The sequence below is a fragment of the Anopheles nili genome, chromosome 2 (genome assembly GCF_943737925.1).
Source record: "Anopheles nili chromosome 2, idAnoNiliSN_F5_01, whole genome shotgun sequence".
Taxonomy (NCBI): domain Eukaryota; kingdom Metazoa; phylum Arthropoda; class Insecta; order Diptera; family Culicidae; genus Anopheles; species Anopheles nili.
The window spans coordinates 5,367,614-5,380,628 of NC_071291.1; the positions used below are offsets into that span (position 1 = coordinate 5,367,614).

General features: G+C 50.8%; 1 protein-coding gene across 1 annotated transcript; it reads left to right on the top strand.

The window, feature by feature from the left end:
* Nucleotides 1-1,697: 1,697 nt before the first annotated feature.
* Nucleotides 1,698-9,368, top strand: LOC128721625 (putative epidermal cell surface receptor). The gene is made up of 2 exons (XM_053815395.1): nucleotides 1,698-4,441; nucleotides 9,317-9,368. Exons 1-2 carry the CDS (start codon nucleotides 1,698-1,700, stop codon nucleotides 9,366-9,368), a joined length of 2,796 nt encoding a protein of 931 aa, XP_053671370.1.
* Nucleotides 9,369-13,015: the final 3,647 nt, after the last annotated feature.

A 13,015-nucleotide genomic window follows, 5' to 3' on the forward strand; every position in this document is an offset into this window, starting at 1 on the left:
AACGCGAGCTAGTACAAAACTATCGGACCGGCGGTGCCGGTTATTGGTTTGATTATTATCTGGATTTTCTCATTTAATGTTCCACCACATACGATGTGTTTAATATAATGGACACATTATCGCCAGGTGGTGCCGTTTGGTTGTTTCCAAATGATCGGTGTTGGCGACACGAGAGGCGAGGATACGACCAGCGGGAATGCAGACTGCGGGGTTACGGTTTACATGGTCAAATCGTTGCTCGCATCAAGACGTTTTGCGGTTCTCCTTTTTGGGGGGCGAGAAAGTCTAGTTAAAGGTGAACCCGATAGGGAAGCACTACAAGAGAGGTCCATTTTCGTGGCAGCTGTGACTTGATTTATTTGCTCGTGGTATCGATATTAACGCCAAAATTGCACATGCCTTTGTTTTGCATGACGACGACAGATATTATATTTTTTTGTAAAAAAAGAAATATTGTGTGTATAAAAACACCCAAGAGTTGAGTCATTTCAATGTTTCATTTTTGCTATGTGGATTGGAGGTTGCTCAAAATGAATCCGGTCATAATGTTTATAGTATTATTGGAATGCTCCAGTCTTTAGACTTCGATTTTCTTTGCAAACACATGGTAACGAATGGCATTGTTACAGACAATTCGGCGCGTGTTTGTTTGTTTACCTGACGTAACGGCACTGACAGGTAGGAGACAGGATAAGAGTGCCGTTACCGAAGGGACAGGGAAACATCGCAGAGATGACGCGGTAAAAAACGGCCATCGCGAGGAGGCCATTGGATTTAAACCAATTTCAACGGAAAAACGCCAGAGAGAGGACGTGAATTTTTTTAACACCATCGCACCATCGCACCATCGCACCATCGCACCATCGCACCATCGCACCATCGCACCGCGCGCGTTTAAAGAACGACCCAACCGAATTAACTTGAATAAAGTGTTAGTGGAATCAGTTAAAAGAACACGTCAGTAGAATTTATTATTACGAACTTTAAGTTGGAGCCGAACTCCAACATTTTAAAAAAAAATTCACTCGCTTTCTACTTGTGAATCGGTGAACACCAGACTGAGAATGAATCGCGAAAACGATGTACCAAACCCCACCGCGAATTCCACAGTGCGACAACTTTCCGCAGTTCAGCTAGTGGAAGACACTGTTTCGATACAGGAGTTGGTACAGCAAGCCAGGGAAGCGAACGAAAGCTTCGTCAGGCTGACCGCGCAGATCGCTCAGTTGAGCCCAAGCGTGTCGAGAGGGCTCGGAGTGTCGCTGAACGAGCAACGTGTAGGCGCGATATCCCCGTGCATCCGCACAGGAACCGTCGAAGAAGTGACATTTCCTTCGGCCGCCACCCTGCCGCGGAGATCGACGCTTGGGACGCCTTACGTCGGCGGCACCGACCGTGAACCTGGGAGCGCATCGTCGCGACCGGCCATTGCGTTTCCAGATTTCCTTCGTTACGACGTGCAAGCCGGCCCGTCAGGAAGATCGACGCTAAGGACGCCATACAATACCGATACAGAGCGTGAAGCTGTTAACGCGTCGCCGCCACCGGCCTTTGCGTTTACCGACTCTTTGCGCTACGACGCGCAAGTCGGCCCGTCATCGGCTCAGCACAGCGAAGCAGAACGGCGTGGTACCACTGGGAGAAGGACAACCGTACCCTCCCAGGGTGAACGTGATCTTCGGCGTGCCCTGGAAGACATGGAGATCGAGCATCTTCGGGAGCGAAACCGCTTGATCCAATCCTTCGAAGCAACGGATCACCAGAGAAGGACTCACCCGCCATCACGTACCAACGCCACCGTGGACAAGGGTTGCGACGAACGGTGCCACTGCGAGGAGGACGGCAAATGGCGCTGCGAGGCCCGTTGCGGCCGGCCATTCGTGAAACGCGGCAAAACGGCTCTGGCAGCCGGTTGCTACGAGAATCCCTCCAAAACGGACGAGTGCTGTGCCACGCTAATCTGCCCTTCAGAGCGGTTCACCGATGGACGTGTCGAACCGACGCCCGTCTCGGAGGAACCGACCACCGCCAAGGCGATCGTGACGAGCTGCATCTACAAGAACCGCTCGTACGACATCAACGAACGGATGGAGATCGGTTGCGAGCAGATCTGTACCTGCAACAGCGATGGTGAGATGGAGTGTGCTCCACGCTGTGCTCCACTTAACTCGACCCGCCCAGAACAGTGCGTCGTCCTGCCTGACCCACACGATCCTTGCTGTAAGCGCGAGTTCTGCGATGTCACGCTGGACGACCACGAGCAGAGCAGCGGTGTGATGATGATGATGGCACCGGCTTCATCTTCATCGTCACCTTCGACGACGGTGGTGCCGGAACGGGATGGAAAAACACCCGGACCGGAAGCTGACCACCGGTCCACCGGATGTGAGTTCAAAGGCCGCACGTACCAGCTGAATGATCAGTTCCACGACGAGTGCAACGCGCTGTGTCTGTGTACGGAGGCTGGTGTGCACTGTGCCAAGATCGAGTGCCCGTCTGAGTTTGGGTTGGACGTGCTGGATCCGCACTGCCTCAAGTGGGGTCCGGATCCGGCCACATTCCGTGCGATCGCACCCCGCTGTTGCCCGGAGCGGATGCGTTGCATCGACAATGGGACGTGCGAGTATAAGGGTCAGTTCTTCGATAACTGGTCGGATATACCGAGCAATTTGACGGGTTGCGAGCAGCACTGTTACTGTGATACCGGCATCGTCGAATGTCGACCGGCGTGTCCTGCCGTGCCAGCGACGCCACCTTCTCATCTACCGTGTAGCCCACGGAACGCCCGGTTGATGCCGATTCCGGGTGAAGAATGCTGCCAGCACTGGACTTGCAGTGTCAACACCGATAACGGTCTGGCCAGCGGCAGCGACGTGTTGAAGCCGCTGCTTATGCCGGGCACGATCGGGCAATTCCTGCCAACGAAACCGCCTCGCACGGACGCGAAACCCCCACCGGACGCGCCCGGGAAGGAACCGACGCCCTTCTACCCGACGGTGGACGGAAAACCACCGAAGGTACCGCAGGACAAACCCCACAAAAAGTACACCAAGGAGGACGCCGGTAAGAAGGATCACTTCAACAACATCTTCGGTGGCGCCCAACCTGAGGAGCCCGAGCTGGACGATGGCAAGTACGATTACGGCAGCTACGAGGACGCGATGAAACCGGCCACGCTCGGTGTGCAACGTCCCGGTCCGCCCGGGTACTATGGGCCGGAAATCAAGCCCCACTACGGTGCTGATTTTCACCCGTATCTGCACCCGGCTTCGGCAGGCGTCCAACCGGCCGGACAACCCGTTCCGACGGCACCCGGTCAGCCGGGACTACATCCTGGCCAGCATCAGGCGAGTGCGCTCGATAAGCAGCTGTTGAACGTGCTGGGACCAAACGGACCGGGTAGTTTACCGCCCAACATCCGCATCGAGCAGCTGCTGCAGCACATCCACGGGCAGGATCCGAATCTGCCACCGCAAGGACCTCCATTGTTGCATGGCCAGAGCCTCCCGAATGGGCCGCCCTTTGGGCCGGTTGGATCGCAACCATCGACGGGCAACGGCATCAACTACAACCAGTACGGTGCCGGCACACCCGCTGGTGGGCTAGCGTTCTCCGGACTGCAAGTCGACCTGAAAGTGCTCGCCCTGGACGCGATCGATGCGAACACTGTGCGTGTCATTTTCCTCGTGCCGCAGGTGTACGTGGGACTGCATGGTCGCGTTGAGCTGCGATACACGCGCACTCGCAACAACGACACCGCCACATGGCAATCGCAGGTGTTCGCACCACCGGACGATCTGATCGCGACACCACAGCTCGAGTTCGAGCTGCCAGGACTGAACGCCAACACGGAGTATCGCGTGAAGATCACGCTTATCCTGCGAGACGTCAACTCGCAACCGTCTAGTCAGATCTACACCGTCCGTACGCCCTCGGATCGCGTGATCACGCCACCACCCGCGATCGGTTCCGGACACTTCCCGCACATGAGCCACCCAACGAACTTTCTCAAGGAGATCATCCAGGATCCGGAGCTGCGAGCTGCCGAGGTGAACGCGACTTGGGCGAAGATCGCATGGCGCAAGCTGGATGATGAGGAGCTCGATTACGTGGAGGGTATACAGCTACGGTACCGTGAGATCGACAGTGTCGTGTACCATGCGACCCCACTCATCCACCGGGCGTTGAGTGAATACACCGTGGAGGGTTTGCAGCCACAAACGCGTTACGAGGTGGGCATTTTCTTCATACCGTTTCCGGGTCACGGTGAAGAGGTGCGGGCTGGTGACATGCTACCGATCACCACCGCCGAGCGGATCGACGTGTACGGATTCGAGATGGTGGTGAACGCCAGCAAGATCAAAGCCACCAGCGTCGAGGTGAGCTGGTTGGGTGTGCCCTACCCTGAGGACAAGTACATCAAAGGACCGAGCTTTCTATGGCAGACGGAAAAGGAATGGCCAACTTCATCGACGCTACCGCATGATACGACGGAAGAACTACGCCGCAACCTCCTGCATCATTCCAGCACTAAATCACTTATTCAGATCGACCGATTCTCTAATTGGAACAGGCTGCTCAGATCTGTTGGATACGTTATTCGGTTTTCGAATAATTGTATGCACAGAAGAAACGGGAAAAAGACCACGACAGGACCGCTCACTAAGGGAAGAGTAGTGGCTGTCGTCAGAGCCGCCGACGGACAGGTAAGGCGAGCAACTGTGCAGACCGCTAGCGGATTGATGGAACGACCTGCAACAAAAATAGCGGTGTTGGAAGTACGGAAGTAGACCGAGGATAGGCACGGTACAACCAAGCTTACCAAAGTAGACGGACTGATAAGGCGATAGGGAGTGCTGCCGAATTGTTTATCGAACAGATTGCGCACTTGAAACAGGGTAAATTGCCCATCCGAGCAAAGTACCGGGTGGGAGAATGTTACAGACAATTCGGCGCGTGTTTGTTTGTTTACCTGACGTAACGGCACTGACAGGTAGGAGACAGGATAAGAGTGCCGTTACCGAAGGGACAGGGAAACATCGCAGAGATGACGCGGTAAAAAACGGCCATCGCGAGGAGGCCATTGGATTTAAACCAATTTCAACGGAAAAACGCCAGAGAGAGGACTTGAATTTTTTTAACACCATCGCACCATCGCACCATCGCACCATCGCACCATCGCACCATCGCACCATCGCACCGCGCGCGTTTAAAGAACGACCCAACCGAATTAACTTGAATAAAGTGTTAGTGGAATCAGTTAAAAGAACACGTCAGTAGAATTTATTATTACGAACTTTAAGTTGGAGCCGAACTCCAACAGGCATTAAAGCATTGATTTTCTCTATAAATAATATGAACCGACGCACAGCCATGTACCACATTTTACCGCACAGCCGCCACACAAACAAGGAGCTTATCATCCGATGGGTGTCGTTTTTCTATCACTTCTCTGTCACTGCTTATAACAAATCGAGCATCGTTCATACAAACGGTACAAAGAAAGCCATTTTTCCATGACCCGCGTACCGCTCTATAGAACAATATTGAAACAATACCGAAATAAAACGAAGGCAGTATCCCCGGCACAGTGAACATTAGTGATGGCGCACGTTCGTCCGTAATCTTCTGCTCGTCCGGATGTTGCCCGACCTTGTAACGATCGGTTTTTGCTTGCTGCCGTTTTACTACTCCAGACCGGCACAAGTGTTGATGGTCGCAATATCGGTCAAACTCTTAGCGTCGGTTATTGAACATTCGTTACCCGCCTGTCGTTTCCGGAAGATGCAAAACGGAAGCCGGAAAACTTCTTATTGTTGTTAGTTCGCTTGTTATTGATATTATTATTGCTTCTGCAAAACACCAGTGAAAGTGAGCAACATAACAAGCCAAATAAAGCGCTTATCGGCATATTGCATTATTTGCAGCAATATTTGTTGAACGAAGATCTTCATCTTATAAAAACAGGCAACATTTTAGCTTGTGTATTCGTTTCTCCAAAGCTTATAGACCTATTCAATTTTAATAGAACTTGAGAATGGAATTTACATTAAACTTTGTCTTTGGTTATGATGAGAAAAGGAACATTCTTCAAAACCATCAATGTGCAGCGAAGTGAAGAAGAAACGCTTTTCTTGCATTATCAATGGGGTCATTTTCGCACGAGATTGCATGCGGTAGAACCATACGGTGCAACTCGGCATAAGATTTAAAATTGCAATGCAAATAATTCGCTGGCAGTTGGTCGTTGGTAACGGTTAGCTCACTGCCACCACAGCCGGCAGCGGTTTTCGTACTGCGGTCATTTCATTTTCTTTCTCAAAATCTTCACCTCTCACATGCCAATACCGTTTCGGCTTGCGATAAAGCGTATGAATTGGGCACAGCCGTGGAGGTTCGGGTACGAATGTAGATTGCTAAATTGGTTCCGGTCGCCGGCTTTCCCGCAGGCGTTTTCGACACTAAGTGATGCTGGTGCTGCTGATTCAGGACAGGAAATATATTTTTTATCTCCTCCTCGCTAAATTCTTCTCCAGAACGACGTTGGCCACGCAAATAGGGACTTCTGTCTTGCATCGAGCGACCCGCGTAAAGATACTGCTCGGATGGCGAGTTTGAAGCTGCAAACCCCGTTCGGCACCATCGCTTTACAGCACCAAGACAAAGTTTTTCAATTACTCCCCGAACTCGACGGTGGTCCGATGCTCTTCGAGTCCGCCCAATAAGACAACAGTAAATGGGTGGTGTCTGAAGAAGCTTACAATTTTAGTAGGAACAGGGAACGGTGCGAGATAGCAAGCAAGTTTTGGTTCGAAGTAATTTTTCTCTTCCGATGGGCGATTGATAAGTAACTATCGAAATCGATTATCGAAACAGAAGAATGGGCGGTTAATGAATCGGGAATAAAACAGGAGGTTGCTCCTGCAGCAACCATTATCAAACTAGTGAGCTGTATAATGGCGAGAAAACGAAAGCTTAAAGTAAAGTTCTCTTGAACGTGTCGAAGCGGTCACCGCAGCGCAATTCAAAGCCTTTCACCCTTAAACCCCTGCGCATATGCAACAAGCAGCGCAGCTGGTGGTTGCTTTTCGAACAACTTTTCCGGGGCAAACTTGCACGGCTGAATATTACAATGCCGCCCGTTTGCTGACACTGATTGCACTTTCTCGTGAGCTGTTTGTGAGATGGTCGCTTTGTGCCGTCACCCATTTCTCATGCCTCCTGGCTAACGTGGTCTATTCGTTCACCCACCAAAACGGCACCCTAAACCTCCCGGGAGACCGAACAGTTGTGGGCTAGTGGGAGTGTGAAATGCAGAACAAATAATGCCGACAAGATGTGACAGGACCGTGGTGTGATGTGGTCCGGATTGCACGGAAAAATCCGTGAAAAACCGCCCGCTGTTGGGCTCACGCGTCGGTTCGCATCCCAAAACTTCCCCAGCGACGACCGAACGGTGTGTGGACGGGGTGAACGGCCCGGTGAAAAGTTAGTGCCAAAATCAGGTCAGCTCAGCTGGAAACTTGAGGCCGTTCATTTGAGTACCATCACCTACGGGTCCCGCCCCACATTGCCCGCATCACTCGAAAGCGATGTTCGCGCATTTTAATTTGATTTCACTTCCCTGGCTGAAGCGCCGGCCGATGCAAATTTTTGGGCGCCTTCGTTTTTGTTTCCTTTTTTAACCCTGTTTCGTGGGTGCAAAACCCCACCCACTCAGCTCCGCCCGGTGGCCGAGTCCGGGCGGCCGCCAGCTGCACGCGGCAGCACAGGATGCGGTCGGAAAGTTTTTTAATTGAAACCTCGCCACGTACCCCGGGAAGAACCCCAAGCTGGACCTGGTACTGTCACTCGGTCGCTCCGGCTGTCCGATGCGATTTTGGTTTTTCGTAGGGATTTGTTCCACCCCGGCCAATAGCGATGATGGCCGTTTGCCGGGTGATGGATTGGACCAACGGTGACATCGCTGCTCGCTGCCCGGACCTCGGCACCGAGAGACCCGAGGTAAGCGAAGTAAAAACAAAGCGTGTAGATGTGCAAGGATAACAAATAAACGGGCGATCGCAAAACCGGCACCGCACTCGGCCATGAGAAGCACAGCCGTCAAGTGCGCGGGGCCGTAAAAACACCCATAGTGCACACACACACACACACACACGCAAAGCAACGCAAACAAACCTCTAACGAAAAGAAACAAATACTCGAACAAACATGACCGTGTTTGCGGAGTGCACCAGGCGTACGGAATGCGGGAGGCAGGAAAAGGAGCGCGTTGAAATGTTGTTTCGGTTTTATCGTGTTTTGCGTGGCGCTGAGGACTACTGATCTACTTCGTCACTATATAAGCTTGATTGTGATTTGGCGTTTTTATGCGGTGTGTGGTGTGCATTTGCTTTTTCTTCGCGCGCCATTGCAGTGACAGGAGACCGTTACTCTCTCTAACAAGGGCTGCCGACAATCGACAGAGCACGCTCGAGGATGATCGACGAAACAGGCGCGTGGGATGAATTAATGGCGCAGGTCGGGAGGGGAAGTAAACACTAAAAACAAAAACTGCAACGTGCGACCCGCTGTGTGGCTGGGGAGTTGTTAAAAAAAGCAGCACAGGTCACACACTCGGATACAAATCCAAACACAGGGTTGCGCAATTAGAAGGGAACCGTGACGGTACCGTTTTAAGAGGGATTTAGTGGATAAATGAAAATAAATACAATGCTTCCCGGTGCATGGATGGGACAGGATCGTAGATCGTTATGAAATCAATCATTATCATCAAAATCAAGAGCGAAACATTGTACCTTATCGTACTCAAATGTAGCTTTATACTTTGCTCGATAGGTTTCACGAAGCCACGTTTGACACAATCAGTAACATTCTAAAATGCTGTGTGCCAGCAATGTTCGAGGTGGGTCATGAAAGTTGCGTCACTGGCAGTCTTAAGCAGGAAAAACACCACAAACAAGCCTTTGGGCTGCGAAAGGATAACGCGTTCTATCAATCGTAGCAAGCCGGGTCCATTCTGGTAAATGTCCTACGCAATTAACTGCACGCCGTTTTTGAACGACTTAGCAGGCAACTTTATGCGAGTGGTTTTCCACTCAACAAGAGCTAGCATCGAGTGCGAGAGCTCGAGTTCGCTAATGGCGTCGTACCGGCGCCACCGTGCGGATCGAAAGTTCGCAAGACGATTAGAACGTAAATCCTCGGCCTCGGGCGCTGATGATCACACCGCACCGGACCGGAACCGTACCCAAAACGATCCGAGGGGTGGGATTAGTGGGCGAAATTTTTCACACTTTTCACTGCGGCTTTTTAGGGCGACCCAGCCGAAACGGCACACATTGTTCGTGACGGGCCTCGATAGTTGATGGTGTCCGCTTTTCTCGGAACGCTACGTTTCGGACGATTACCAGGGACACCTTTCCCCGGGGCGGCAGTGTCGGGATTAGGCTCGAACTTTATCCGCCCCATCTATCGCCATCTAGGCCTTCCGCATTCTGCTTTCCGTCGCTGGTTCTACATAGATTTTCATTTTTATCGACGCAAGACACAGACAACCTGCGTGGGCCGAAAGAAGCTTTCTGTCTATCTTTTGTTGAAAAACGGTCAGAAAATCGCCCTTCAACCGAAAGAACATTGATCCATATCCGGTCAACCGGTGTAGTAGCAGGAAGTGTTTGCGAGAAACAGAGACAGCGAACAATGGAGGAACGCTAGACATGGGCGTGCGAATGGGACGAAACGGTGGCGAAGTTTACGAACGGGGGGGCATCGGGAACATCAGCGAGTCAATGATTGAGGTTCAAAGGCTAATCATGGTGGGTTGTCCTAAGTGGGATCCGATCCCGGAAGCTTAGCTCGCCACCGACCGCAGATAGGGTGCCCTAATCCTGATTGATGCTTGACTTAATGGCCTTTCGGCAGGTCCGTTGTCACTAGGTCTTTTTTATTTTTCCCACTCTCGTTTCGCCTTTGCCACCACCGTCTATCAAGTATTCCTCGTCCTTCCTTCTCGCATATGGCACTGGCTAGCTGGTGGCAAATAAAATATGTTCAAAGTTTCCCTACCGTACGATCGCAATAATTTAATTTTCTCCCATCGAAGGACCTCATCTCGTACCGCTGTGGTTCGATACGGACTCGGGGTCATCATGCCGCGACCTGGAAACGGAAGCTGAACAAACCACCACCCGCTTGACACTAGCTACAGAAGACAGGAAGAGCTACGAGAGCCCTCCTATCGTCGACAGGAAAACGGAGCTAAACGAAACGAACGTCCTCGTTGTCGTTTCGTCGTGCCTTTGCATTATAAAACTGCAAAAGCACATCGATGGAATGGGAGCGCAATGGGAAAGAGATCTAGAGTGCTTTTTGCTCGGTTTTCGATAAACAAAAATACATTAAAGCAAACTTTGCAGCCAATCGTGCGTATTAATTATTCTTATTATACCACCCAACAAGAGAGAAATTGTTTTCAAACCAAAGTTGAAAGAAATGTTCAACCTTGCCCTCTGATACATGTTATGGTTATGCTGTACTCTGTTGATTTTTAGCGAAAAGTTCCCTCGACCAAAGCTTAAAAGATATACTCCAGCTACACAGCACGAACGGATGCTATCCCGCCAGGATAACGACAACTCTCGACGCTCCGCTTGTCGTGCTGCAATCGACCGACCATCCCACCGACGACCGGTAGGTGATACGTACGGGGCGCTGTGGGTGTGATAATTTAATCACGAAAGTACACCATCTATCTTTCGGAGTTGTTTTACTGCCTGCGGGCGCCGCGCAGTCAACGACACACGCTCGGACCAATGCGACGTCGGTGCTCCCATCCATCCCGAACCGGCCGCTCCGAGAGAAATGGCTGCTAAAGCGCGTCGCTGATAGAATTATTGCCTGTTTTTGACCACGGGCTGGCACATCATCCGATGGGGCAATCTTTATTTTGGCGCTCTCGCTGCTGCCGATTGTGACGATAAAATAATTTATCACCAAAAAAAAAAAAACAGAAGCGGGACGCTGGAATTAGGGGTTTGACGTTCGCGCTGAGAGTTCACCTTCGCTCGGGATTATTAATTTTTAATTCCACAATCAATCTTCGTGCCATTTGAGTGCCGCGGTGACAGAGAAATGGCGAGCGGAAGCGTGATCGTCGGGGCGAGCGTTGCTTTCTCGCCGTGTAGGACGACGTGTAGATGGGCGAATGGGACACCACGATGCCACATTTTTGATGCGGGTACTCGGAAATCTGATTTCCCGCGAGCGTTTTTCGAATCAGAAGCTAGCAAAACTTTGTCTTTTGCCTTGCCGACACCAAATGAAGCTGCTGCGGTGGGAGTTTCCCGTTGGCAATGGAGTTTACTGGAGAAGCTACTTTTTTCCTTCTGTCTCCTGATTTGTTAAACCCACTAGCTATGGCTGATTTGAAATTATTCTCACGATGGATTGGGGTTCGTGGGATGCTAAAAAACCAAGCGAATGCGTCGGAGAGTACGGTTTCAAAATTCCATCTTCATTACCATATGCGCAAAAACAGTCGACGAGGTTAAGTTAACGCATGGGTTGTTCTTCTTCGCCCTCCAACCACTACAAGAGTACTTGAATCAGCGAATGAAATAAATATGTATGGTCATATTAAACCACCTTAACACACAAATGTGAAACCGTCTGCTAGTGGAGTGGCATTAAAGAATGATCACGTGCAAGCACACGACGAAGTGTTACTAAATGCGATGCAAACGTAACGAAACAAGAGCACATATTTGTTTGGAAAATCCACCTCCATCCGGAAGAGCTAAGAGCTTGATTCACTTAACGAATCCTGCAAAACACTTCGTGCAAAAATAATCTCCCCGAAATTGCGATTATATGCTATCAAACATTAAAAAATCTATTTACAAATAAACGTGAAAGGCATATTGAAATGAAAAAAAAGCTGGTTTACAACAAATATAACAAAATCAAAAAAATCTGTGGGGCAATTTAGCCAACTTCCAGCCTAATGATGCAGTGGGTCATTGGCCGTCCTTAGGGCGAGCATTATCTCCACAGCAGCGTCTATTTTGAATATGCATCCCACGCCCCAAATCATGCCTTAGTCACGTGGCCAAACTTTAACGATCTCCTCTAAACGTCTGCTCGGAAGCTGCCACCCCGGTTCGCCTTCCCGTTGCTTCTCGGTTGCTTTCGTGCCACGGCAGGTTTCCTGCTCGTATCATAGCACACTCTCGTTCCCAGCTCTTTTGCACTGCCAGCTCTCGTGTAGGCGAAACGAAGCGATTTTAGTATTATCACTAAATCCACATTGGAATCACCGTGTGGCCGAGGAGAGCTCTCGTTCCCTTCTGGGAGGTCATTCGGGCACGAATCGCTTGCCCGTTCGTCCCTTTGCAGGCAGTGGCCAACGGCTTTACACAACTTCCGACGCGACTTGGAACGATGCTAATCCGAACCATAAATAGAACCGCCTGGATCGGGCGTGCACTACCAGGCTTAGCTTCACGGGGCAGCGCCTTGGTTCCGTGAGCAGAGCTTCAACGAAGTATGAACAACATATGAAATATGAGGGAGAAAAAATCGGAACGTATGGATAAACTTGTGCCGGTTCCATTCAGTGCCAATTGGTCGGCCAATTCAGCGCGGAAGCGATCGCTGATGGTGCGGGCACTCAAACACCAATTCTCTCTCTTCCCACCGGAAAACCGTTCGGGTGGTTCGATTCGATAAAGGAAAGCCGGCACAAAAAAGTTCTCCTTTCACATTCGCCGGCACTCCCGCTTATTGTGTGTATGGAAAAAAGATAGAAAAAATAATGCCTTCCACGGGGTTCCTCGCACGGCCAAACGCAGAGCGCGGCTTCGGAATCGATTTGTTTGGTGGCATTACTTTTGGCTCGTTTTTTTTATTTTTGCAGCTATTTCCCTGATTTATTTCCCGTCGGAGCATATGTGCGAGGGGTAATAGAGAAGAGGGCAAGGGCAGAGTTTTAGGTTCACTCCACCCCCAACCCCAG